Here is a 25099-nt window from a genome sequence, read left to right as displayed (position 1 = left end):
CAGTGATAGAGTAGCACAACCCTGAACCAACCATACTAACTCCAGTAAGCATTAGTTACTAACCTCTCCACCAGAGTAGAGACCCTTTTGTCCTGACTGTTCCACCATTGCCTGACCATGGCAGGAAGGTCCTCCAGTGTGTTATAGTACACCATACAGGCCAGATGCTGCATCTCAGGTGAGCTGGGTTCACCTGTATGGGGAAACAGGATGGACTTTGGGTTTACCAAAAAAGTAAGACTACGACTTACTAATGTCAGACTTGAGAAAAGGCACAAGAGTCATTATAGCAAATATGCTCATATCGTTGCACTAAGTGACACATTCAGGGTAAAGGAAAACAGTTTACAGTTGATGTATTAAGGGGGATAGAAACTGCTAAAAATCTTAAAACAGCAAATTATCTTTGAAAGTGACTTCACATTTGACTTCCTGGCCTGGCTTTTTTTAAATAGATTTGAGTCCTTCTCAAACATGCTCATCAGCTGTTGTCCCTTGGCATGTTGACTGCGTGTAGGGTGAACCCTTCTACTTTTGTTATCATTATTTCAAATCATAAGTTTTGCTTTTAATTTCTACTCGGACTACTTTTTCCCTTACTATCCTTCTAATTTCTATTCACACTTTAACTGTATCAATAATATTTCACTCCATATCACCTTTAACATCCAGACCCGGTTCCTTCTCAAACATGCTCTTTGGCTGGTGGCTCTTGGCGTGTTGTCGGGAGGGCGACCCCTTCCCGCTCTCGTGGCGTTGTCGCTCCACCATGAGGATGGGTTTGGACGGCATGAGTCGGAACAGGTTCAGCAACAGCAGCTGGACTGACTTGGACTCACGCAGGTGGGAGGAGTATGCTGCTCTTAACTGGTGGGACAGAAGTGGAGACATTTGATTGAGCTAATTCAGGCTGCACCATTCTATTTCCTTGGTTTGTAGACATACAATTTGAAAGTAAAAAACAAGCGGACAAGACAAAAACAGAGGGCAGGGGGAAATTTGGATAGGACTATATTCACTCATTCAGACTTTCCCCTTGGACTCATGTTGATCGTCTAATCTTAAACATCATACTATTAGAGACTAAAATGAAAAAAAAGTCACTTTTAGACTTGTACTCACAAAGACAGCATTTGAAGAGGCAAAAAAGCCAAGTTCCGGGGGAAGAATGTGGAATTTTTGCGAGAACAGAGTTTCAGCAAAGGGGCTTACCTCACATACATTGTTTTTTTGGTGAAAGATGCACTTGTACATAATTTTTTTTTTATAAGAAATAAGTTACTATTCAATGCCATCAGTCCAAACTTGCCCACCTGCAATTTCATAGAAAAACACAGGATATAACAGAGTCTGGATGAATACAGCATTTAGGGAGCCAAGGCAGCCAAGTCTAGGCAAATGATGCCAGGATCTGCCATTTTTTCTTGCTATATGAACTACGGAAAACTGTGGTTAGCAAATAGGAAATCTTGAGTACCTCTGAGTTTGCCCCCCTGAAGAAGGTGAGAAGGAGCTTCCAAGCCAGGAGGTAGGCCATGGTGAAGTGGTGAGCCTCGGAGCCCGGCTGGATCACGGCGCACTCCCCGGCTGTCACCTCCGCTAGGATCACCTCTACGTACGTGGAGGTCATCTCAAGGACGTCCAGCAGGGCAGCAGGGGGAGACCTGGGATTCAATATCTTTATCATTGATTGATTTATTGATTTATTGATGGACACTGCACACTCCCTACATATGTGGACATCATCTCAAGCATATCCAACAAGGCAGTACTCTAGGACACATAGTAAAATGTAAGAGCAACGAAGCATGTCTGTCTAATTGAATTTGAAAAGCGTAATTCTTTAAATTAATGGTTGCAACTGGGCACAAATTCTCTGAACAACTTTAAGAAACATTTGAAATCAATGTGAGTCAATTCTTTGATTTCATTTGTTCATGATATATCATGCAGATATAATAAAGAGAGAAAAACATACAGTGTGACTTCCTCTTTCTCCTCCTTCTCTCCTTCTGTGATCAGCCCCTCATCATAGCTGGCCAGGGAAGGCATCAGTCTGGGGAGGGAAAACAGACATAGATAAGGTGAACCAATGATTGATTCTGCACTTTTGGGTGATAACCTTCTCCATTGACACAAGCATCAAGAATCCTGTTTTTAGTGACCACCAGTCCATATACATGTAGACCAGATTTTATTGATCCCCTGGTGGTCTTGTGGATGCTTTTACTGTACAAAATACAGCAGATCATAATTGGTAAGTTAAATCTAACCTACATGTATTACCTTAAGAGCAGCTTGAAGGCAGCCAGCTGCAGGGCCCGGTTCTCCACCAGCAGCATGGGGCACAGGTGGTTCAGCAGCGTCTGCAGACGGTCAGGCAGCTGGGACGGTTGCCCGGCAACCAGCCTCGCCTCCAGCGGGTGGGCCTGGAGGACGTCCTCGGGCACGTGGACCACGGCCGCACAGGTCGCCTCCAGGAGACGTCTGGACGGCAGCGGGGGGGACTTAAGCTGGTCCTTGGAGGTGTCTGGGGAACAGGGAAAAATTTAGAAGTTACAGTTAATTTACTTTCCTTTTTGCTGTGACTTAATTTTGCTGTATCTCGTATGCGTTTCCAACACAGTGGAAACTTATGGTGAAACTTGTCAAAGTCATCTTTTCAAGGCCACCATATGGACTAGGTAGGAGGAGAAAGGGGCTGAACCAATTAGTACTACAGTTAGTCATACTTTGGAAACGCATTGAACACTGTTATAAGTGTCATGAATATGCAATGAAGAGGTCTTCATGAAAAATGCAAAAAGAAACTTTATACATGTACTACATCAATACAGTCATAAATAATAAATGAAAAATATCTGACCTGCTAGTTTCATGAACATGGGCAGCACCACGCTGTAGGCTCCTTCGCTGAAGAACTCGTTCCACTCGGTGAACAGGTTCCCCGGCAGTTCCTTCCCCTTCTTCCCTCGGTGACTCGCCAGGAAGTCGGCTACCGTGGACAGCAGGTTGAACGACTCCATAGCGAAGGCCGTGGTCAGGAAACTCACGTCGTCCTCTCCAAGACTTTCACTGCAAGACTGGAGGAGAAAAAGGGCAATAAATCAGAGATAGCAGACTTTACCACCTCTAGAGGTACATACTGTTTGGTCACCTAAATAGGGGCTAGCTCAGAAATCAGATCGAATCAAACATGCAGAAACCTCCCTGCTTTCTCTGGTAGAACATTGAAAAAACTGCAGGAAACTGATGTCGTCCTTTCCCAGACTCTCACTGCAAGACTGAGGGGAGAAAAAAGGACAGAGAATAGCAGACTTCATTACCTCTGACAGAACATATAGAAACTGGATGATGGATACACAAACAAAAGGAGCAAAAGCCATAGACAAGAAACTGACGTCATCTTCTCCTAGACTTTCACTGCAAGACTGAAAGAAGAAAATGCACGCAATCAGAGATTGATTATCATCATTCTTCTGTGTCTTGCCAGGAAGTCTGCTACTGTGGACAGGTTGAACGACTCCGTATACTGAAGGCAGTGGTCAGGAAACTGACGTCGTCCTCTCCCAGACTCTCACTGCGAGACTGAAAGGAGAAAAGGCACACAATCAGACATTAATCGTTAACGTTCCTCTGTGACTCATCAGGAAGTCGGCTACCGTGGACAGCAGGTTGAAAGACTCCATAGCGAAGGCCGTGGTCAGGAAACTCACGTCATCATGTTATGAATTGTTAGATTTATTTTATTTTTTTGTTAATTTAGATGGGGGAAGACCTTGTATAAGCCACTATCATGGCTTTTTTTCTTCCCCCAGCACGTATATTTATGTTTAGCCATACCTAGTATGGCTAAACATATTGTTTTTACTCAGGTTTCTTCTCCTCCTCCTCCTGTCAAATCTTCAAATCGATTCATCTCTGTCATTTTTATACCAAATGACCTGAAATTTGGTACAAAGGTAATGTAGGCAAAAACCAATGTGCGTTTTTTTCCTCATTTTGATATTGACCTTGAAAGTGATTTTATTGAGGTTTTTATGACCAATGATGCATATCTTGGCCTCCTGCGCCCTGGTATTTCAACCGAATGACCTGAAATTTGCTGTATATGTGCCTTGAACAAATATTTAAAGGACTACATTCCCATTTCTGGCATACATATCTTCAAAACGATTTATTTTGGGCTTTCTTGACAATATTTGCCACTTCTGTCACTTTCAATACTACATATGACCTAAAGGTCATTGACCCCAAGTGCCTTGCACCTGGCCTTGCATGCCTGTGAGCCTTGCGACCACCTGATTGGTCAATTGGGTTAATCTAATTATCTTGCATTCCTGGCGCAGGTGTGCTAGTATTCATGCCAAATATGGTATGGGAATTCCTAGGACATGTGATTACATGGCTTTGTTCACTCTTTTTTTAACAAAGATACACATCTCCAGTTCCTATGTATTAAACCAAAATAATGTGAAATCTGGTATGTGTCTGCCTTGGTCATGTACACAGGCCCTCATTCAAATGTTTGGCATACAGCCTTTCAAAACGATTTTTTAAACAAAGAATTTTTTCGTTTCGTTATTTTCAACCCAAAGTGCATTCAAACAAAGGGGTGTCACATTTTTATATTTCACCCATACTATCGCTGAAATATGTTGTTTTTGGTCATTTCCTTCTTCTCCTGTCAAATCTTCATATATATCATTATGTATACTATGGAAAACTTCATTCTTCCCTGGGGTTAATCTTTTTTAATTCAATTTTGAACTGGGTTGATTATGCGCAAGAGTGTAATTTTCAGCGGATATTTTTCGACTGGTTTACATGGAAATGGCACGGAATATCCCATTCTTGCAAGGGGAGGATTCTTAAATTATTTCTTTCAATTTTGAGCTGGAATGATTATGAAAAAGTCCATTTGTTAGCAGAAGTGTATTTGTTAATCAATAAGTGGATATGGTTGTGGACTGGTCCATATTGTGTTGAGGTGCTACTGGAAGACTCAATTTTGGACTGGGGTGATTAATTTTTTTAGTGCAAGTATTTTAGAATGGTCCATTGTTATTTTGGGAGAGTCCATTTTTTGCATGGCAAGGAGTATGGCTAAACATGCTGTATTTGCTCGCAAATGTTGCCTTTCTAGTTTCTTGTTCAATTATGTAATACAAAATGATTTTAATATGTGCAAATAAATCAAATCAATCGAATCAATCTTCTCCAAGATTCTCACTGCAAGACTGGAGGGGGGAAAGGCATGAAACCAGAGACAGCAGACTTCACCATCCCAGGCAGAATGTAGCAAAACTGCAGGAAGAACAGACAGGCAAGCCAACAATAATACTCTTATGGGTTGAAATAAAAACAATGTTATCATTCCTCTGTGATTGGTCACAAAGTTGGCTCCCACTACAAAACAGCTGAAGAAAGAGAATCCTTTTCTTATTATAAATTTTCATGTTGTGAACTCCAATTTTAACCTTAACACCTAAATTTTTTACGTCAGCGGCACAGGTGCACCCATTTCCAAACATGAATTTCGATCCCTGAATTACAAGCAAGTAACTTTATACCTGTAGGAAGGCCACCAGGCTGCACAGCACAAAGTCCCAGTTCTCCTGAGTAAAGTTGACTCCAGCCTTCTCCACCAGGGAACCCAGGAACTGCATCGCTTCTATGTTTGTGGTCACCTGATCTGCAGGGGACTCACCGATGTGGCTGGGGAACACAAAATGTGTCATTTGTTTTTCTTCTTGTTTACAAGAAAGAATATATTGCCAGTTGTGTATGCAACACTGAGACATAGGTAGAGAGAGGGGGAAAGAGCAAGAAAAAGAGAGAGAGAAAGGGAGAAAGGGGAGAGAAAGGGAGAGACGGAGAGAGAAAAGGAGAAAGAGGAAGAGGAAGAGAGGGAGATGGAAAAAAGAGCCAGGGACATCTTTCTCATGGAGAAAGGGGGAAAAAGAGAGAGCGAGAGATGGGGAGTAAGAGAGGGAGGGTCTGTTCATCCATTCCAGGAAGAAAACTTGTAATCTGCCTCACCAGTTGAATAGGAAGATGTCCTCCTCCCCCTCCCTCCATGCAGCCAGCTCGTTCAGCACACTCATCAGCACCTCCCAGCTGGAACTAAGGCTGCTGGAGTGACCAAAGCACTTGGACAGCACGGCTAGAGCACCAACACCGCCTGCAACAAGTAAAAACTTTGAGAATACTCTCTCTCTTTTTACTTTCTGGTTGTGCTCAATTTCTTTCTGAAACTAGGCTCATAGAACGAAGGAGGTTACAGATTACAAAAAGTACTCATTCAGAAACAGAAAATCATCTCTTCTCCATAATGCCACATTTACATGCTCACACAGTAACACGCGGTTAGATTTTCATGTTCAGGTGTAGGATTTTCAAGCAGGCTGCGACAGAACTGACTGCCGACAAGGTCACCTAAGACGGCTGAATGCTGTCAGTTTTCGATCTGGCCCTAAGTTAGATACATCAAGCACACTTAATGAGACTAACTGATCCAATAAAAGAAGTGGGAGCCAGAAACTTTAAGGTAACCTATCCCACATACATGTACTATCAAAATCACAGTACCGAACTACTGTATGAAAAAAGGATGGCAATACTAACCAAGACCTGAACGTCCGTAAGTCTTGTAGTAAAGGAGAGTGTACCTGACACTTTGTTGATGTCCTCCCTCTGACAGCTGAGCACCTTGGCTGCATGGACCTCCAGCACGAGGGTGGTGTCCTCCTGGGTCAGCAGCGGCACGATGGTCTGTAGGGTGTGAAGGGAGGCCTGGTCTAACTCTGAGAACCTGAAACAGCACAGAAACAAGTTAATCAGATATTCTATACTCAAGCTGAGGGTGCTGTCATCCTGGGTCAGCTGGGGTACAATGGTCGGAGAACCTGAAACAAATTATAGGAGCTTCAAATTTAAGACATGAAGCTACAGTTGTACTCCAATGGATGGGACATAAAGGCCAGGGGCCCCATGTTTAAGGAGAGTCACACCTTGAGCATGTTGTAATAAACCCACCACACTTATCGAAAAGAGAAGGGGTCCATTCCAGTGTGAGTGGATCAAAACATTACAGCCCAGTCTTATGCAGCTTGTACCTACTGCACAAAACTGTGTAGTACATGTTATGAAAGGTGGTTTACAACAAACAAAGAAACAACCTCACCTGTCTAGCCCCCCACAGAGCTGTAAGACGTCCGTCTTCTGCTGTTTCCTCTTGCTGTGCCTCCTGTACCTGTTGTACAGGTAGCCAAAACTCAGCGACCACAGACCGCCCTGCTCCAAGGACCTGGGCACAGACAGAAACAATTTATAAAAGGCGGTTTTCAGGTTATGTGAATGTTGTACAGGTAGCCAAAACTCAGCGCCCACAGACCGCCCTGCTCCAAGGACCTGGGCACAGACAGAAACACAGCTACCGTCATGGAAACTATACACAGCATGTTAAACTTATATATATCAGGGTGGAGATTGTAATGCAAGCAGCATTAATATTGCTTTGCCTTTGTATGATGTCATATCTGGCATTTTACAATAGGCTTACATTTCTACTGCATGGGCTTTGGATGTTGGACATTGGGATTGATGTTCTGTGTTTAAGAACACCATGTTTTCTCAACTTCTGCCCAATTTTGCATTGAAATGCATGTTTTCTTGACTGGGTATGGTATACAAAGGTTGGGCTGTTACCTTGGGTGATATGGGCCGGCACCGTATGATACTCTGTATGTGTACAGCAGTTACCTTTTTGCTGCCCTGGACAGCAGCTGCTCCCAGTCTTCATGCTGTACCTTGGACAGCAGCGGCAACAGTGCATAGTACAGCAGTTCCAGCCCCATCAGCAAGGGGGAGCCCCTGTGTGGCTGGTGCAACACACCCTGCAGTGTGCAAAAAGTAACTTCAGATACAATCTTCTACATGATGGAGTCTATAAACTATAAATTTGCTTGTCAATGAATAAAACATCTCAAACTTAAAGGAACATTATCATACACTTTAAGAAATCTCAACTGGTAGCCAGTGTGGCCCTTTTCTCCTACATTGTGTCTTTAACTACAAATATAAAATTTAAGAAACACTCAAGGAAAACATATGATACACTTTTAGAAAAGCTTACCTGGTAGCCAGTGTGACCCTTCCCAGTAGCAGCATTACACCATTCCCACACATACACCACCTTCAGTACAACATCCAAGTACAACTCCCTCCCAAACTGTGTCTTAGACTTAGTACCATCACATCTTAAACTCATAAATTACACTTTAAAAAAGCTCACCTGGTACCCAGTGTGACCCTTTCCAGTAGCAGCATTACACCATTCCCAGACATACACCACCTCCAGAACAACATCCAGGTACAGCTCTCCGCCTAAACCGTCCCTCAGACTAGCGGCGAAGGCTTTGTCGTCGCTTCTAGCGCTACTCTCGCCGCTAGACATCCTGCTAGTCCTTGGGCTCGCGTGGAACTCCGAAATCGAGGTCATATGATCCGACAGGTGGAACTCCTTCAGATCGAGGCTCAGTGAGTTGCGGCTCTCATCCGAACATTCCGAAACGCGCTCAGAACTCTCGGAACACCTGGAGTCCCTAAAGTCCTCGGATTCGCTAAATGAACTTCCGGTACTGAACAGGACTTTATTTGAAAAACAGCTCATTGCGAAGATGTTCCCGCGCTGCAGGTTGCCTAGGAGACGACCTACAAAGATGGCGACAGGCAAGAGATCGGGGACGGCGGCAGGGTCGTTCCCCAATTGTGGAGGATCTGGAATTGTAGAGAAGTATAGCGAGGCGTCCAGCATGCGGGCCTGGGACCACTGTGGGGATAGAGTGAACATGATATACAATGTATATTCATGTAACTGAAGGTAGCTAGAGTAATTTCTCTCATACATGTATACAGAATATAATTTTAAAGATAAAGAAGTATTCATCATCAGCAGACTAAATCTGGTCTTCTTCTTCAAAAGAAGTTAAAATGACAAAGAAAGTCAATACTAAAACTAAAAGCAATCTACTTGCATCAAGTATCATCTCATCAAAAAATCTACTTAGGAATGAACAATAGAAAATAATATAAGACACTGTGAACTGTTAACCTTTTTTTTACTATCTTATTCTATGAAATGCTCAATAAAATGTGAACACCCCACATGTTCCTTAGGATTGACACTGTTTATTGTACTCGTAGAAAAGGGCAAGGGGAATTTCACCAGTACAATGAACCAGTATACAAATTGTATACTGTAAATGGCATCTGTTACGATCAGTGAAGGAGTAGCCTAACTATACACTGTGTTTATTGAGCTACATTGGCTTCCTTGCTTCTTTCTTTCTTTTGCACACCATACCTGTTGAGAGACAGCTTCCCTCAGTGTCTCCCACTCTTCCTTACTGGGCACCAGGAGTCTCACAAACTCCACCACGGTAGGGTTGAGTCCCGGAGGTGCGCCCCCCTCCCCCTCTAACCCTGTATCCACCTCCGCTAGTGCAGCCACCATGGTCGTCACCAGGCTCAGAGAAGCACTGGCAAGGCTCTGGACACTGGAGGGATAGAAGGAAGGAAATTAGAGAATTAAAAGGAGTGTTGTACTGCACTATAAAACTTTCTTTTGGCTTTACAAATGATTGGGGGTTGGCTTTCAACTCTAATGGTCAAGGCTCAGGGGTGCACTGGCAAGACTTTGAGCACTGGAGCTAGGGACTTAATATATAATATTATGTAATACGTAAATATGGGAAATCAAACCAAATCAAAGAAGTCAAAAGGAAATTTTCGTTTGGCTTTCCAAATGATTTGGGTCATCTCTCAGTTGCCATGGGGGTCACAAGACTTAAGGATGTTATCATGTACATTGCAGGGAATAGGAAATTATCTATTCCTATACATATTGAGATTTACAACATTTCTGAATGGATTTACAATATGGCCTACTGCTTAGAGAGCTTGTCCAATATGCAATAGGTTGTATTTCAATCCCCAATCGGGTCATGCCAAAGACTTAAGAAATGGTTCATACTAGCTATATACACAATACAGACAGACAGACAAAGAGACTTACTGTTCAAGATGTCCCTGGTTCTGAGTGAGAGACTGTTTGATCCACCGGGCGGCCTTACAGAAGAAGCCCTCCTCGTTTAGTAGGCCACCACGATCAGCGATCAGTGCCTGCACCCCACTGCACCAGGTTTCATGCAGCTTGGTCTTCACGGGATCTACAGTAAAAATGTAATTTCAACATGTACAATTTCTCAATTTCAAGATACACGTATATTGTTGGAAAAAAAATTATTTTAATCGGGTACTACGAAGAGACGTAAAACTTTTCAAGATTCTTTTCTTGGCAGCAATTTTAAATTTAGATAAAGAGGTTACTGCGAAAATAGCAAACATTAAACTATTGTGAAAATTTTAACATTTACAGTGTCAGAGAAACGAAAAACGTCACATCTAATGTAAGACAATTTGCAAGATTACAAAACCACCATTGGAAACTGTACTGCAGGACATTTGTTCCAATAGTTAGTTACTTACCGTTGTAAGTGAAAGAGCTTGTACCTTTCCACTTGTGTTGGCCACTAGCACCGATCTGGAATAATGTAAGCAGAAGGTCCTCCGATGAAGGAACCAGAAGACAGCCCTGAAAAATATTGAGAAGGATTTTAACTCAATTGATGATCAGTAAATTAACTTTTTACATGACTCTGTGTTTCTCCAGTCATATAGGATTTTAGACACTGTGTACACTTGAGCTACAAACACTCTATTGTCAAAGCTCCCTAACAGGAACTGACAACAAGAAGACACTCTGAAGTTAAAGTCCTTACCGGTACAGAAGAGAAGAAGCTGTTGGCCACGTCACAGATGAAGCCCACACACTTGTGCAGCTGTGCGGGGTCCTCGCTCAGCTGGTGTCCGTCGCGCGGCAGTGCCTGTTGGAATGTCTGCAGGATCTTCTCCTGGTACTCAGGAGCCAGCAACGACTCTACACAAGGAAAGATGATACAGAATACAAAATTATCCTAGCAACCGTGTAACATATATTTTGCTTTTTTCATTAGAAAATCCATCTCACAATGAAAAATATCCATTCTGCACCAAGGACAAAGCAAATAACTTATCTAAATTTGATCTTCTGAATAACCATTTGCACTAACTTGATCAAGGGATATCATCTTGAGTGAAAACACGGCCTTGTGACTGTCTTATCCACATAAGATTTTATATCAGCACCAAGGACACAACTGTCAGCACCAAGGACAGAGCTGTCAGCTATTCAGTGTGTTCCATGACCACTCTTTAGGGATTTAAACTGATAGGGAGGTCGTGCGGCGTATTGGCAGGGTTTCGGTCCAAAACCCAGCAGTCCCGAGTTTGAATCCCCTGACGCCACCGATCTTGTGCCCTTGGGAAAAAGGCACTTAACACGACTTTCCTGACTCAGCCCAAGTGTAAAAACGGGTATATTATGTGTGGGTCACAACAACAGCAATAGCTGCCTGTGTCCCACGTGTATTGCACTGTTGCAATTAATTTTTTTTTAAACAACTCATAGCTTCACCAGTGAACCTACCATTGTCATCCCCAGTGGAGAGGCATAGGCTGAGCAGGTCCCAGCTGTCCTCGCTGTCAGCTGTCTCGTGCTGTTCTCCCTGCTGTCTGAAGCTGTCCGAGCACAGCTGCTGTGCCAGGGACAGCAGGCGGCTCCCCAGGGTTTCACTGCGAAGCCACTTGTGCATCGGATGAGAGTCAGACACTGCAACACCCTGGGGGAACACAAAGTGTCATACTTTATTATGAGTATCTTCTCCCTGCAGCTTTATCCCATAGCCAGAACAAATTTTGTGCCAAAGGTTGGAGGTTAAGCATGGCAAGTCATACCAATACATCAAAGACTAATGATAATCCATGAAGTATGAAAGAAAATAGACATTCAAATAATCTGTTAATATGACATGTTTTTACCATTCACAATTTGGCATTTTTTAAAAACCTATAGCCTGCTAAGGTAACCCTTTTGACAAAAATTTGAATAAGAAATGGGATTAGGCAGTAGGGAGTAGGTTAAGGTTCAGCTATATGTGCTACCTGGCATAGGATTGAATAGTGTCGAAGAATTTTATAAAAGATACACAAGTCTGACTTCTGTAAAACAACGTAACTTCACTGACAACTCCTTGATGTACCTTTTGCACGATCCACTGTACTGCTTGAATCCCATTGCACTCCTGTTGGTATAAAAGAAATGCTCACAGTGAGACATCAATTCCAAATCTGAATTTAAAAAATCCCAGACAAGAAAGATATCCAAAAATTTATTCTTCCATGATGAGATTAGAATGCATTACCAAAAACCTCATTCCCCTTCTCTGACGAAATTAAGTCCCTTTAAAAAGAAATAAATCTACAGTACCTGTATAACGGTGTCCACCAGTTTAAACTTCTGCTCCTGCCCCTCACAACACTCCACCAGTGCAAACAGGATGGTCACCAGGTGTTCCATGGTCTGTCCCGACATCTCCGTCTCCGTGGCAACAACAGCATCCTCCTTCTGTAGCCATGGCAACAGCACCACAGAGAAGAACTCCTGGACCACCTCCTCCTGAGAATCCTCCTCCTTCCCGTCTTTGGAATCCATCTTGAAGAGCTCGGTGAAGATGTGACGACAGGGAAAGGCCTTGACCATCCGGGCGAGAAAGGTGAGGTGGGGGAGGGAGTTTTCCTCCTTTGTGATCTTCAGCGCACTTTTGGACAAAGAACAAACAAGCTCCAACATGGGACCATCTTTGAGAGCTGCTTCCGGGTCGTTTGTACTAACACTAGTTCTTTCTGACTCTGTGCCGCTACTTTCACCCGAACTAGGCCTGTGTAGGGGTGAGGTTTTCAGCCGCGCGCCGTGGTGAGCATGGTCATCAGAAATGGAAAACGTGACCCTACTAGTCCTTTTAGCCAGCTTGTGTTTGGTCGAGGGAGTCCTAATGCACTCCAGGAGGCTGGCGACGTTGTTTAAGACTTGGTGCACCGTCTTGGAGTCGCCCTCCATCTTGAGCTGCGCCGAGCACACTGGACCCAGGTTCCTGACTCAGACAAGAACATGACATAGTCAGGATTACAAATAGCAGTGGTATCCACCCAGGATTGTGGTGTTCCTAGAAATATCACAGAGTAGAACTGAGTTGTCACTTGATATAGTAGGGCTACACAATACCAATACAGAAACCGGTGTATATTGTTGAAGGGCGGATATATACCAGCTATACAGACTGATGCAGATACAAAAGCAGGTGTGTTATGCCAAGAGGTAGTTGTGTTATGCACCAGCTTCTGTATCCATGATATAACATTAAACATTCTTCAGAAGAACAAACCAGTTTGTTATGCTGATGGGCGGTTATACCAGAACAACAGGGATACAGACCTCCAGAGCAGTGTGAGCAGGCGCTGGTAGGTGTGGTGAGTGTCGGAGTCCGGCTGGCTGCGTTTGTCCATGTAGGAGATGAGGTCGGCCACCATGGGGTGGAGAGGGGAGGTACTCAGGCGGGACTTGTGTTCCACCAGGGAGGCTTCCACAACAGGCATCAACTAGCAGGGTACAAAAAAAGATTTTAAAACATTTAGTTTGCAAGATAAAGTTAGTATCATAATCTTTTCTATAGTGATTCTAAGTAAGACTCAATTTCCATATCAACCAATCTAGGAAGACATAGCTGAGTTTCAGCACAGAAGCTTGCCCTACATACACTGTTTGCTTTGGGTGAAAGATCCAAAAAAGATGTGAACATTGAAAATTAACAATAACACAGTGATGCAAAGTATGAAAGTTCTTAATTAGTAACAGTCAATGTAACTCTAAGTAAAAATGACTTAAGAGGCCAAGATGAAATACGTCTTATGCTCCGACAGGGAGTCAGGCATCCACAACAGGTACAAAAGAGCCCTTAATTTGAATATAGGAAATTAACAGGCAATACAACTTTGATATACGAAAAAGTTACTCATTGACAAGAGGATTTTCCAATAACTTTTCTCTCAGGCTCTATTTTCATACTGATCATACTGACTGATGGAGCAGTATAATGAAATACTTGCTTAGATAATGGTCTACTATCTATCTTTCAGTCCAGCACAATGTTACGGAATCCAAAGACTAACAAATTAAATTGCTTCGGCCTTGAACAGAACCATTACCTGATCGAGCACGAGGTGGTTCTGGATGACAAGCTTCTCCCCGTCGTCTCCGGTGTTGTTGACCAGACAGTACCGCAGGCACTCCATGAACGCTGACACCACCGCACCCCGCTCACGACTGTTGTACTGCACATGCTCGCTGCTCAACCTACAATGTACATCACAGGGGAGGAAAACATGTTGATATTAATTGTTTATCATAAATACCAGGTTTTGTTGACCTGACAGTAGCGCAGGCACTCCAGGAATGCTGACATGAACACGAACGCACATACTTGCTACTTAACCTACATGCCAGAGGAAAATAAAGATGTACTACATGTAGGTCTGAAGTTTGCAGTACGCAGAAGGGCCCATACATTTAGAAACAAGATTAGATTAGTAAGACCATTGAAAGGCTGCCATACATCCCTATCAACAGTAGGTCATAGCCTTGCTGAGATTCCTCTGACAAAGAAAATCCTAAAACGATGAGACTGGGATAATCTTACCCCATTTAGAGAATAATATACTATATTAGGTAGAAGGCAATCCCTGATCTATGACCATATTCATTCATTCATTCATTCACTCACTCACTCACCCCATCTTGAGGTTGTTGAAGAACTCCTGGTAGAAGCCGATGCCGGTTCCGATGATGTCGGCTGGGATCTTGCTGAGAAGCGGGAGGATGTTGGGGAAGATGGCGGTCCCCGAGCCCTTTCCCGCGGTCCTCAACACGATCCACAGCTTCGGCAGGACAGACTTACGTGGGTTCACGTGCTGCCAGCAGTCCTGGGATTTTCACACAAAGGCAAGATACATGTATATGTTAGCATGAAAGTTATTCTTTGGAGCCAAGAGTCCCTGTGGGTTTCAAATGTTTTGATATCTTTTTGTAAAGTGAAATTGCCTCCCTATTAAGGTAGCCTTTTCTCCACATTTTGCAAATAAAGGAAACTGTGCATTGGTCAGAAGAGTATATCCTCAGTTATGTATATATGGATGACACAAAATACATTCTCGTCTATTGGTACATGTTTTCAGGTCGGAAGGTAAGGTTTGCTTCATTTGCACTATTTCTGGTAAGGTCATTGTAAGGAACACATTCCTGAAATCTTCTGGGACTGGACATAAATGTGACTTGTACCTGTGTATCCTTCTGTATAAGAGATATTTCGAAAATATCACTATTAGGAAATAGTAAGAGCGAGCAAACTCCTGACCTCGATGGTAGAGATGACGTGCAGTACCGCCTCCCACAGATGGGGGCACACCGCAGGGTCCGAGTCGTCCAGGTTACCCAGGACGGACGGGCACACACGCGGGGCTTCCCTCCGCGCCACCTCTGGCGCGTGGACGCAGAACGCAGCGATCACGGAGTACAGCGCCCCGCGGATCTGTGGGAATAACATCAGCGTTAAGATTGCACTTGTAGTAGAAAGATAAGAAACATTACAGACTTAGTAAAGGTAACCACTTTGGGGATATGGACACAGAATGCAGCAATCACGGAGTACAACGCCCCGCGGATCTGTGAGAATAATGTGAGCGTTAAGATTGCACTTGTAGTAAAAAGACAAGAAACATTACAGACTAACTAAAGGTAACCATCTTGGGGATATGGACACAGAATGCAGCAATCACGGAGTACAACGCCCCTCGGATCTGTGGGAATAATGTGAGCGTTAAGATTGCACTTGTAGTAAAAAGACAAGAAACATTACAGACTTAGTAAAGGTAACCACTTTGGGGATATGGAAACAGAATGCAGCAATCACGGAGTACAACGCCCCGCGGATCTGTGGGAATAATATCAGCGTTAAGATTGCACTTGTAGTAAAAAGACAAGAAACATTACAGACTTAGTAAAGGTAACCACTTTGGGGATATGGAAACAGAATGCAGCAATCACGGAGTACAGCGCCCCGCGGATCTGTGGGAATAATATCAGCGTTAAGATTGCACTTGTAGTAGAAAGACAAGAAACATTACAGACTTAGTAAAGGTAACCACTTTGGGGATATATGGACACAGAATGCAGCAATCACGGAGTACAACGCCTCTCGGATCTGTGGGAATACATGTACATCAGTGTGTGACCGTTAAGATTGTACATTTAGGAACAAGACTAGGGGCATCAAAGACTGTAGTTGCCCCATCGGGAACATGCACACAGAACACAGAACAACATTCCTCGGATCTGTAGCAGAACATAACAATTAAAATCCTCTGGGGTTAGAGATGGGCTGTCATTACAAACTTTCAGCACTCATCACAGAAAACAGCACCAAGTCAATCTGTGACATGTTTCCTCACTTATTGGACATTTTGAAGCTATGATTAGGTAAGCAAGAAGACTAGCTAGATGAAAACAGAGGGCTGGGAGGAAAACTTGCATCTTACTTCATTCATTCATCCCCTGAAACTGTGTGACAGTACCATCATGGTACCCCCTCAGAGTCTGTTTTCATGTTGATCTTGCTGTTCAGCATTTTTTTCATCGCTTAAATCATCAAAGGTTTTAACACTATGTACAAGCAGTCAACTACAAATCACTGACCTGCGGTGATTTGTGTTTGCTGAACTTCCACAGTTTGTCGTTGCCAAGGAGACGGGCGTAGGTGTCGGTCAGATCCATGTTCTCCGAGGCGGGGATGATGTTCATGAAGAGTTTGATGGCCATGAGAGAAGCCGTCACCACGCGCTGGTACTTAGCCTCCACCTCCTCCGGTGAGGTGGTCCTGCAATGGTGATGGGAAAGATGAGGAAGGAAGTTTGATTTCTATGTGTTTTTGTTCAGTAAGAAATGTTTACTGATGATGTTCATGAAGAGTTTGATGGCCATGAGAGAGGCTATCACAACACACTGCTACTCAACCTCCTCCGGTAAAGTGGTCCTGGGAACAGCATGGGGATAATGGTCAGAGACAAAAACACTGATAATCAAGTAAGTATTCATTAAGTACATCTTGGGGTTTTTTAACAGAATTAATGATGAAGTGTATAGTCAATGTGGGAAAGAGTCTTTGAAAGTTTGATCCCATATCGTGAAACAATTTATGGAAATACAGTAAGTTTCTATGATGACAAAAAAAAAATCTTGTTAGATGACATGTTACTATTGTTGGTTTGATTATGTTACTTACTTTGGGTCGCTCATTGTTTGTGGTGTCTGCTTGAAGAGATTATCTTGGAGATGCTGGAAAACAGAAAAAAAGTACACATCTAATTAAGAAGTACACTTAAGAACACATGTATTGTATCTTATGTTGTTTACAGACTTTTTTTCTGTGCACCTAAAGTTTCAGGTACACCAAGTATTCAAAAAAAGGGAATTTCGAGCCCTGTGAAACTATTCTCAGAAACACACTTATGTGAGGACCTCATGTTTACAGAAGACCAGAGCCTTAGCCTGTTTGTTCTGTGGGAACGCACTGCTGAAAGCCAGCCTGGCGGCATCTGTACTCGACGCATACGTGTGTAATAAACAAACAAACAAACAAACAAACACACTTACCGTGAGGACCTCATGTTTACAGAAGACCAGTGCCTCGGCCTGCTTGTTCTGTGGAAAGGCGCTGCTGAAAGCCAGTCTGGCGGCGTCAGCACTCGGGACGTACGTGTCGCACTGCGACAGCAGCCAGATGCCCATCAGGTGCTTCAGATGAGGTGCCAGGCTACGGCCAACCTGGAGGGGGCATGATCCATGTTAAGACTTATCATGTAGATTTACATATGTCAGAGTAGAGATTGCTTTTTGGCAGAATGTGCAATGCTAACGGTAGGGATCAAGATCTGCGTAACTTACAAAAATACTCCCTTAAAAGTCAGTCAGAATTTTGATCACTTTAGATCAATGGATTGACTTGATCAGAGTCTGTTTCAACCAGGATCCCTACCTGCAGAATTGGCAATTCTGCAAGATCACAATCTCTACCTTGACATCCAAGAAACTTGGAGACACGAAACATGAAACTTGAGACAAAGGGTAAGCTTATAATGCTGACACCAAAACCAACAATACGATAAAGTAAAAGAAAAAGAAAACATAACCTGTCTTACCTTAAGAACTAACTGCTGGAAAGCTACTTGACTGGCTTCTCGAACCCTTCTGTCATGGTCCTGAAAAATATTATGTGAGTTAAAATCTTGTTACAGTTTGTAATCCATAATCATTTTCATAATAGGTACATAAAGGGGTACCAAAAACACCATCAAAAATTAAGATCTCTTGTACATCCATTTAGCTATCTTCTAACAGCTACATGTACTCTTCCAGAGGAAGATACATTGTGTAACATGTAACAGCCAAACTAGTAAATAAATGGTGTACTGACCACTGCTATCCTGTTGTATAGTCTGGGCCAGTAAGGCAGTGCCCCTTTCACAGCCTCCTCACCCCTCTCTTTACACAGACTGCCAAACTCCTGGATAGCCTGCAGAATTACATTAGATTTTTTAGAAAAGAAAGTTCCACTGCAGTATCATAGAAAACCATCAGGGGGTCCAGAATCACACTAATGTCCAAGACTTGTGTTTTGATTTGATTTGCAGACAAGTACTTACTATCAGTCACATATAACAAAATATATCAAAATTTAAATTTTTCTTTGAATCATTGAGTAATACAGCAAACTTTAAGGTTTTATGACAATTAACGTTACTATACTTAGTAGTATATATGTACAATGGTACCTTTATGTACATAACCCTCCACAAATATATCTAGGTGCACCCTTAATCAAAAACTACATAGTTGCAAGCTCAAATTTTGGGTGCACAAAAAGTGCACATGCACCCAGTATTTCCGGCCCTGAAAGATTACATCTGCCCTATTTCAGAATTGTCTCTCCCGAAGATCCGTGGACTTTAATCTGATTAAAAGACTGCCGTCCCAGCTCCCAGGACAACTGCAAGGTTAAATGGGTAACACGAGGCTGGGGAATTTAATCACAAACGTCCCCGAATGACCCAGTTTGTCGTTTGCGTGGAGGAACATGCAAATTGCTGTGTATAGAAGGCACAAATGAATTGCAAATATAGGGCTACAAAATTTGTGCATGGAACTGTAAGAAACAAATAAATCTTTGGTAATCTCACAAATTCAGTGAGGAGATTTTCTGGGCATTGTAGATGGAAGCAATTTGTGGCCTACATTTATATCTTGACTTAAGTATTTAAGATTCAATCATCATTCATTATTCAAGATTCCCGAGAGTAAAAAGCCTTTTCATGCTTCGATCATCAATATTTACCCGGTCCCGAATTGCAAGAATACAGAAGAAAATAACATTGTCATTATTGAGGAGATAATAATATTCTGACCTAGGCAGATACCATTTCAACTACTAATCTAAAATAAGAATCATACACTACACCAGCACCTTATGAACTGGCATGGGTAAAGATTGTGATCATGGATAACAATTTTGGCAGTTAATGCACAAATTTGTGCTGTTTTCTTGTTTGTATGTACTGCGTACCCATGCCCTCTACAAAAAGCAGTGCCCAGTCACTGAGAGGGCCACCCTGGCAAAAGAAAACAGAAATGAATAAACAAACAAATAAATAATGTGAAATATTTCCCAACCTTCAGTTTTGTGGTGACGTCTCTCTTGGACAGTTTCCTCAGGACCATGCGGAACTCTGGGTCCACGGACGCGTCAATGTCGTCGGTCCCCTGCGCCGCCGGCACGTACCCAAGGTCCCCAGACATCGCCCCGAACCCGACAAACCCGCTCTCGCCCGACGAGACGCGGGACATCAGCTCGGCCATGCGCCCACTGCTGGACGGCTGGTCAGGGGGAAGATACGACATGTTTCATTACCAGCTGCATCTGTAACCTATAGTAGGCCTTAGCAATTCATTTCTTTGGTTCTAGGAAATCTTTAACCGTTTTCAATTTTAGGCCTGCCGTCTAAATTCTAGTGCCATTACCAATACAACTTTAGCAGGGAGAAGGTTATAACATACTTAAAACAAGTTTCATTACTGACTGTACCTGTAACCTACAGTAGGCCTCAGCAAATCATTTCCTCGGTTCTTAGACATTTCTTACCTTCTTCATTCTGCCTAACCCAATAACAATACAAATTTGGTGCCAAACGGCTACATAAGCAGGGAGAAGCAGCTTAAGTAAAAAACTTAAGACCTATAATTTTTCGTTCCACTGGCCACTACATCAGTTACGGGTACTTGGGCCTTATCATCTTATTTCCTTCATTCTCAAAATTTTAAGTTAAATCTTGAAGCAATGACTATTAGTTAATTAGTGTACAAGTCATTAAAGCAAGAAATTCAAGCCTCATTTGGCCTGCAGTCAGATCACATGGTTTGAAGTAGAAAAAAACGAGGACAATATGAAAACAGAGGGCTGAGAGAAAAAAAAAATGCATCTAGCCAAACGGTAAACCGCATTCCTATGGGGCTGAGTAAATTGGAAGAAAAAGAAGAACTATACATGTATATTCATTCCATGAAACTATGTGAACCAGACTTTCCCAGATCAGCTTTATTTTTGAAGTTTAAAAATCCCAAGAAGCAACCAACTGAATTGGCCTGAGTAAATCCACAGAGCTTCTTCCTGCTAGTTGAGCCTCATTAGCTGCATTAGGTACATGTAGATCCTACAGAGAGATTCCATTTGTACACGCACCTCCCACTGGACTACTGTCGGCAGACAGGTTCAGCACTAAAGGACACTCCATTACAAAATAGAGGAGGGGAGAAATCTATAGAGAACTCTAACATTTCATTTTAGTATCTTGTAATCTCAAAGCAAATCTTGCCATGTACCTACAAATTGTATACATACATATGTTTACCGTACATCTATTCACATCGTTTTTTTTACAACAGATCTTCCTTCAGTGTATTGAATGTTGATATTGCCACCTCACCCCCCAAACTGTGGAAAAAAGGGACAGCCTGAAATGGACAATTTGCCGTTTCCTGTAATGGATAATACGTGCAGCAGCATTAACCACTCTACCATCAGATACTGTAAATGTTCAAACGTTCAGGGATTTTATTTTCGTGGCTTTCAGTTTCATGGTAATGAGACTTCATGATACAGAAAATGTCTCCCTAGTGTGACTTGTAGTCTTGTACAGTAACAAAATTGCTTCAATGGCAAATTTAAACCAAGGAGGTTATTAATAAGCTCCTTGTATAAACACTGCAAAAACGGCAAATTCAAGCACTGCAAAAACCTTCCTTTCTCTCCCACCGCGAAAGTAAAGGAATCTACAGCGGTGCAGTTACAACAGATATTGATTTCTGGCTAGGACGTGACATGTCTTATGACGTCAGATGTTCAGATTAAGATTCTGTATATTGTTGTTAGCGTATACCTCTAAATCTAACATGTTTAAAGTACTAGTTACGGGTTTTGTGCCCAAATGAACATACATTAATACGTTGATGAAGGTTAGACATCCAGGTAATAAGATACGCCAAAAATAGTTACTCAAGCAATTTTATCCAGTTGCTTGAGTAACTATTTAATTTTTGGCGAACATACATTAAATTTTGTACATTTAATACGCCCTTAATTAACAAGTACAGGTGAAGTTTAAAATGGACAACTGACCATATTGGCTTAAGCAACTTTTCTTCAAATGACATATCTTGTGCATGTTATTTCGCTCAATGATTGTCATTTTACAGTTTTCAATTTATAGATTAGTATGAAGACACAGAAACTTATATCTTTAGCACCGTAATATCTATGGCATGAGATAAACTTTTTTCTGAATATGTCTTATGTCTCTAGTTATGAGGAATACTTGGTACATGTATGTGGATATTTCAAAATAGGATAAAGCACATGAAGAAATTAACTTTAATAACAGTTAGGTAATTAACAGTTAAACAATTAACAGTAAGGCAATTAGCAGTTAGGCAATAGTCCCCTTTCCGGATACAAGTCACATTATCACAGAAACACTATCTACTAGTAGGATAGGTACTAGTATACTGTCAGTAAGAAAATCCAATCCCAGGAACTGGCCAGAGTAGTTGTCTGGGGACCACCATGGCACTACTTAACTCCTATGAATATGCTAATCATTAAAATCAACATACTACTAGTATTATACAGCATGTAAAACTACTTTTTTTTTCTTCTTAAGATTGCAGAAGGAAAATACATTATGAAGAATACAATACCTCAGGATAAAAAAATTTGTTAAGTCTGCATAATTTATTACAATAATTACAAAAAAACTCAAGTACATTCAATTTCAAACCTTATCTATCAATCAGATTTTAGGGGAACAAACATATACGTATCAATTTTTTCAAAAGGTGAAGCCAGGGGCATTTGCTAAAAAAATGCTTGCACGATTGTTATACAATGTACTTCGTTATCAAGCAAGACTGTAGAGAAATGAGATCCTCCGCAACCGTAGTTCTGTGTGAGATATGAGATGGCGCATGTGAGAATATAACAGGTGCCGTCAGACAAATCGGTCACTGGGCCAGGACGATAAATTATGAGAGCCATGAAAACCACCCTTGCGCATTTCCTCATTCACACGAAATAGCTTACAGGACGGACTTAGATTTGGATTAATTGGAATAGATTTTTAAATAGATTATGCAGTTCTAAAGGTATGTCATTACACGGATTTTTCGTAAAGGGAAACTCAGGTCCGATATCCTGGCAATGTTATGAAATAAATTTATGACCAAGTCGCACTTACCCGAACGTTTCCTTTCGTCCTCTGCTTGTTTTTCCCTCCCATGTTGGTTTCCACACTTCAAACACGTTTCCTTGTTGACCGATTCCAACTCATGCACAGACTATCGGTGCTGTAGGCGTGGCAGGGGCTCCAAAATAACATAAAATGGAAGCAAAACACAAAATTCTTTCACATGGCAGCAGCCATTTTGAAAATTACCCACCATGCTCTGGTGCGGGGTGAACTATTGACCCTTCCAGGAAGATACCCACCTGTCAATCATTGTGGAACCCCGAGAGGATAGGATTACTTTTTCCTGGAAAAAAGGTAGGAAAACATCCATCAGACAAGTGCTTTCAAAGAAACCACGTCGTGAACTTCCTATTTATTGCAAATGAAAAAAAAACCTTTACATTTAGAAAAAATACATTATCTTCTTCGTTTATTTTCACCTCTTCTAGGAATCTTGAATTGATCCGCTCAATAAATTCATTGTGCGTAGTTCTAAACTACATATACAAATTTGTAGACTTTAATGTGAACAACTCAAACATACTTAAGTATCAGCCTTCTTAGATCTATTTGTGATCAATCAAATGTGTTGTGGCGATGAATGAGGATCAGTTGAATGCGCTGTACATGTATGTAACATTATATGTACATGTATCTTCAAAAAGAACAGGAACCTTCATCATGGGTTCGAGTTAATGTGAAACATTTATTATATGGTTGCGTTTGGTCTAGTTCCTCGGCACTCAAGCTGCAGTACCATGGACGAACGCTAGTCACCTGTACTCCAAAAATCTTTCTGGTAACCATCTGGTTACCATTTCCTACGTCAAGAACATCATTTCCTCAGAAAACAAGCATGGCTCTCTCGTCGGACTGATAGCATATATAACGGCTGTGTAGCACTTGATAAGAATTTAAGCAAGGACGGAAGACTTTTATGACCCGTCTTTTATGAAATTCAAGATACTGATAGATGTTCTGTCTATCGGGAAAGTTGTATAACTGAACATACAACGTTTGATATTTCGGCGGGGAAAGGACCGCGGTGCGTACGAGCAACGGGAAAACATGGAGCCTGAGGCAGGGCCAAGGAAACTATTCTTTGGCTTGGGTTGAGGGTCAAGGATAATTTAACACTTTAAGATGTTTGAAAAAGCGTCACTCAGCCGAACGACTCAGATACCACCCAACTTTCGCCAGGTCTCGCATCCACGGCGGCGCACTGAAAGACGGACGCCTTAGAAAGTCGCTGTCGATATCTATACATCCGAATACTAGAGTATATCATATTCTATCATATCTACTTGGTGGCAATATTCAAAAATGAAAATATAGTTGACTATTCTCTGAATATACATTCAAATGTGTAAAAATAGGCTCAAGTACCCCCTTTCCCCTGCTAGATAGTCCACAATTCTTGATTACTAGTATATGGATGGCATGCGCGCGTGTATCAGTTTTCGTCAATTTGAAAAAAAAAAGTTTTGTTGTACCATGATCTGCGTGTTCAGCCTTCAGTGACCACTATGACAGATTTCACAATGAAGGCAACTTTTTTTGCCCCCCCCCCCCTTTCCCAGGGAATTTTTTTAGCCAGACTGAGGCCGAAGGAGGGCCACAGTCCCTTATCAACGATGTTTTAACTTTATTTCAACCAACTTTGGCTATGATCGTTTCCTTTTTCATAAGGCCAAGTTGCTAGGGCAAGGGACAGACTTCTTGGAGGACCCACCTGGAAGCAAGGGGCCAGTTTCTGGCTTATGCATGTTGGCAGTAGGCAGTAGGTAGGTTGATTTGGTCATGTGGATGACAACTGCGCGTCCGTTTACGACTGTATTATCATTATTATCACCCGAAGCGCAAACGTACGGGGCAGGGGAAAACTGACACCCTTGATAATTGCAGACTTTTGCTGACAAAAAGCAGCCGCAATATGAAAATATAGTCAGTGACTGTAAATTGCAAAAAAAAAATATTTCAGAAACGGATACTAATGTCGTAGAATGCAAAAGTCAAATCCAGACTCAAAGAAGAATACTAGTATGTGAAAGAGCAAAAATCTACTATTTGGTATACCATATCGTGCGTCTTTCTTTTATTCGCACGAGCTCGCATCAGTTTTTTGGTCCCTGGAGGATGTCATCCATATGGTCAAATCAAAATGGTCTCATCATATTTTTTTCGGTCCCGAAAACCAAGGACAGTGTCCTTGCGT

General features: G+C 42.1%; 1 protein-coding gene across 3 annotated transcripts in view; it reads right to left on the bottom strand.

Annotated features, from left to right (window-relative positions):
• The window catches only part of LOC136430529 (E3 ubiquitin-protein ligase listerin-like), a 28890-nt gene extending 5772 nt beyond the window's left edge, over positions 1-23118 (bottom strand). Inside the window, exons 1-30 of one of the 3 annotated variants that reach the window (XM_066421230.1) lie at positions 22894-23118; positions 19778-19981; positions 18525-18623; positions 18250-18309; positions 17705-17875; positions 17334-17386; positions 16748-16928; positions 15411-15584; positions 14789-14979; positions 14206-14353; positions 13436-13599; positions 12431-13094; positions 12204-12245; positions 11591-11783; positions 10845-11002; positions 10552-10657; positions 10079-10232; positions 9368-9560; positions 8297-8833; positions 7765-7898; positions 7187-7309; positions 6672-6814; positions 6043-6184; positions 5574-5718; positions 2867-3083; positions 2287-2530; positions 1979-2056; positions 1478-1664; positions 660-867; positions 64-193 (exon numbers count right to left, since the gene is read on the bottom strand). In XM_066421230.1, the coding sequence (XP_066277327.1) occupies positions 64-193; positions 660-867; positions 1478-1664; positions 1979-2056; positions 2287-2530; positions 2867-3083; positions 5574-5718; positions 6043-6184; positions 6672-6814; positions 7187-7309; positions 7765-7898; positions 8297-8833; positions 9368-9560; positions 10079-10232; positions 10552-10657; positions 10845-11002; positions 11591-11783; positions 12204-12245; positions 12431-13094; positions 13436-13599; positions 14206-14353; positions 14789-14979; positions 15411-15584; positions 16748-16928; positions 17334-17386; positions 17705-17875; positions 18250-18309; positions 18525-18623; positions 19778-19981; positions 22894-22935 (5285 nt within the window). In that variant the 5' untranslated portion in view covers positions 22936-23118. The remainder of the gene's footprint in view (positions 1-63; positions 194-659; positions 868-1477; positions 1665-1978; positions 2057-2286; positions 2531-2866; positions 3084-5573; positions 5719-6042; positions 6185-6671; positions 6815-7186; positions 7310-7764; positions 7899-8296; positions 8834-9367; positions 9561-10078; positions 10233-10551; positions 10658-10844; positions 11003-11590; positions 11784-12203; positions 12246-12430; positions 13095-13435; positions 13600-14205; positions 14354-14788; positions 14980-15410; positions 15585-16747; positions 16929-17333; positions 17387-17704; positions 17876-18249; positions 18310-18524; positions 18624-19777; positions 19982-22893) is intronic. The other 2 variants (XM_066421239.1, XM_066421248.1) reach the window with 2 other exon arrangements.
• Positions 23119-25099: the final 1981 nt, after the last annotated feature.

This window comes from Branchiostoma lanceolatum, chromosome 1 (assembly GCF_035083965.1).
Source record: "Branchiostoma lanceolatum isolate klBraLanc5 chromosome 1, klBraLanc5.hap2, whole genome shotgun sequence".
NCBI lineage: Eukaryota > Metazoa > Chordata > Leptocardii > Amphioxiformes > Branchiostomatidae > Branchiostoma > Branchiostoma lanceolatum.
This window is presented reverse-complemented; position numbering and strand designations above follow the sequence as displayed.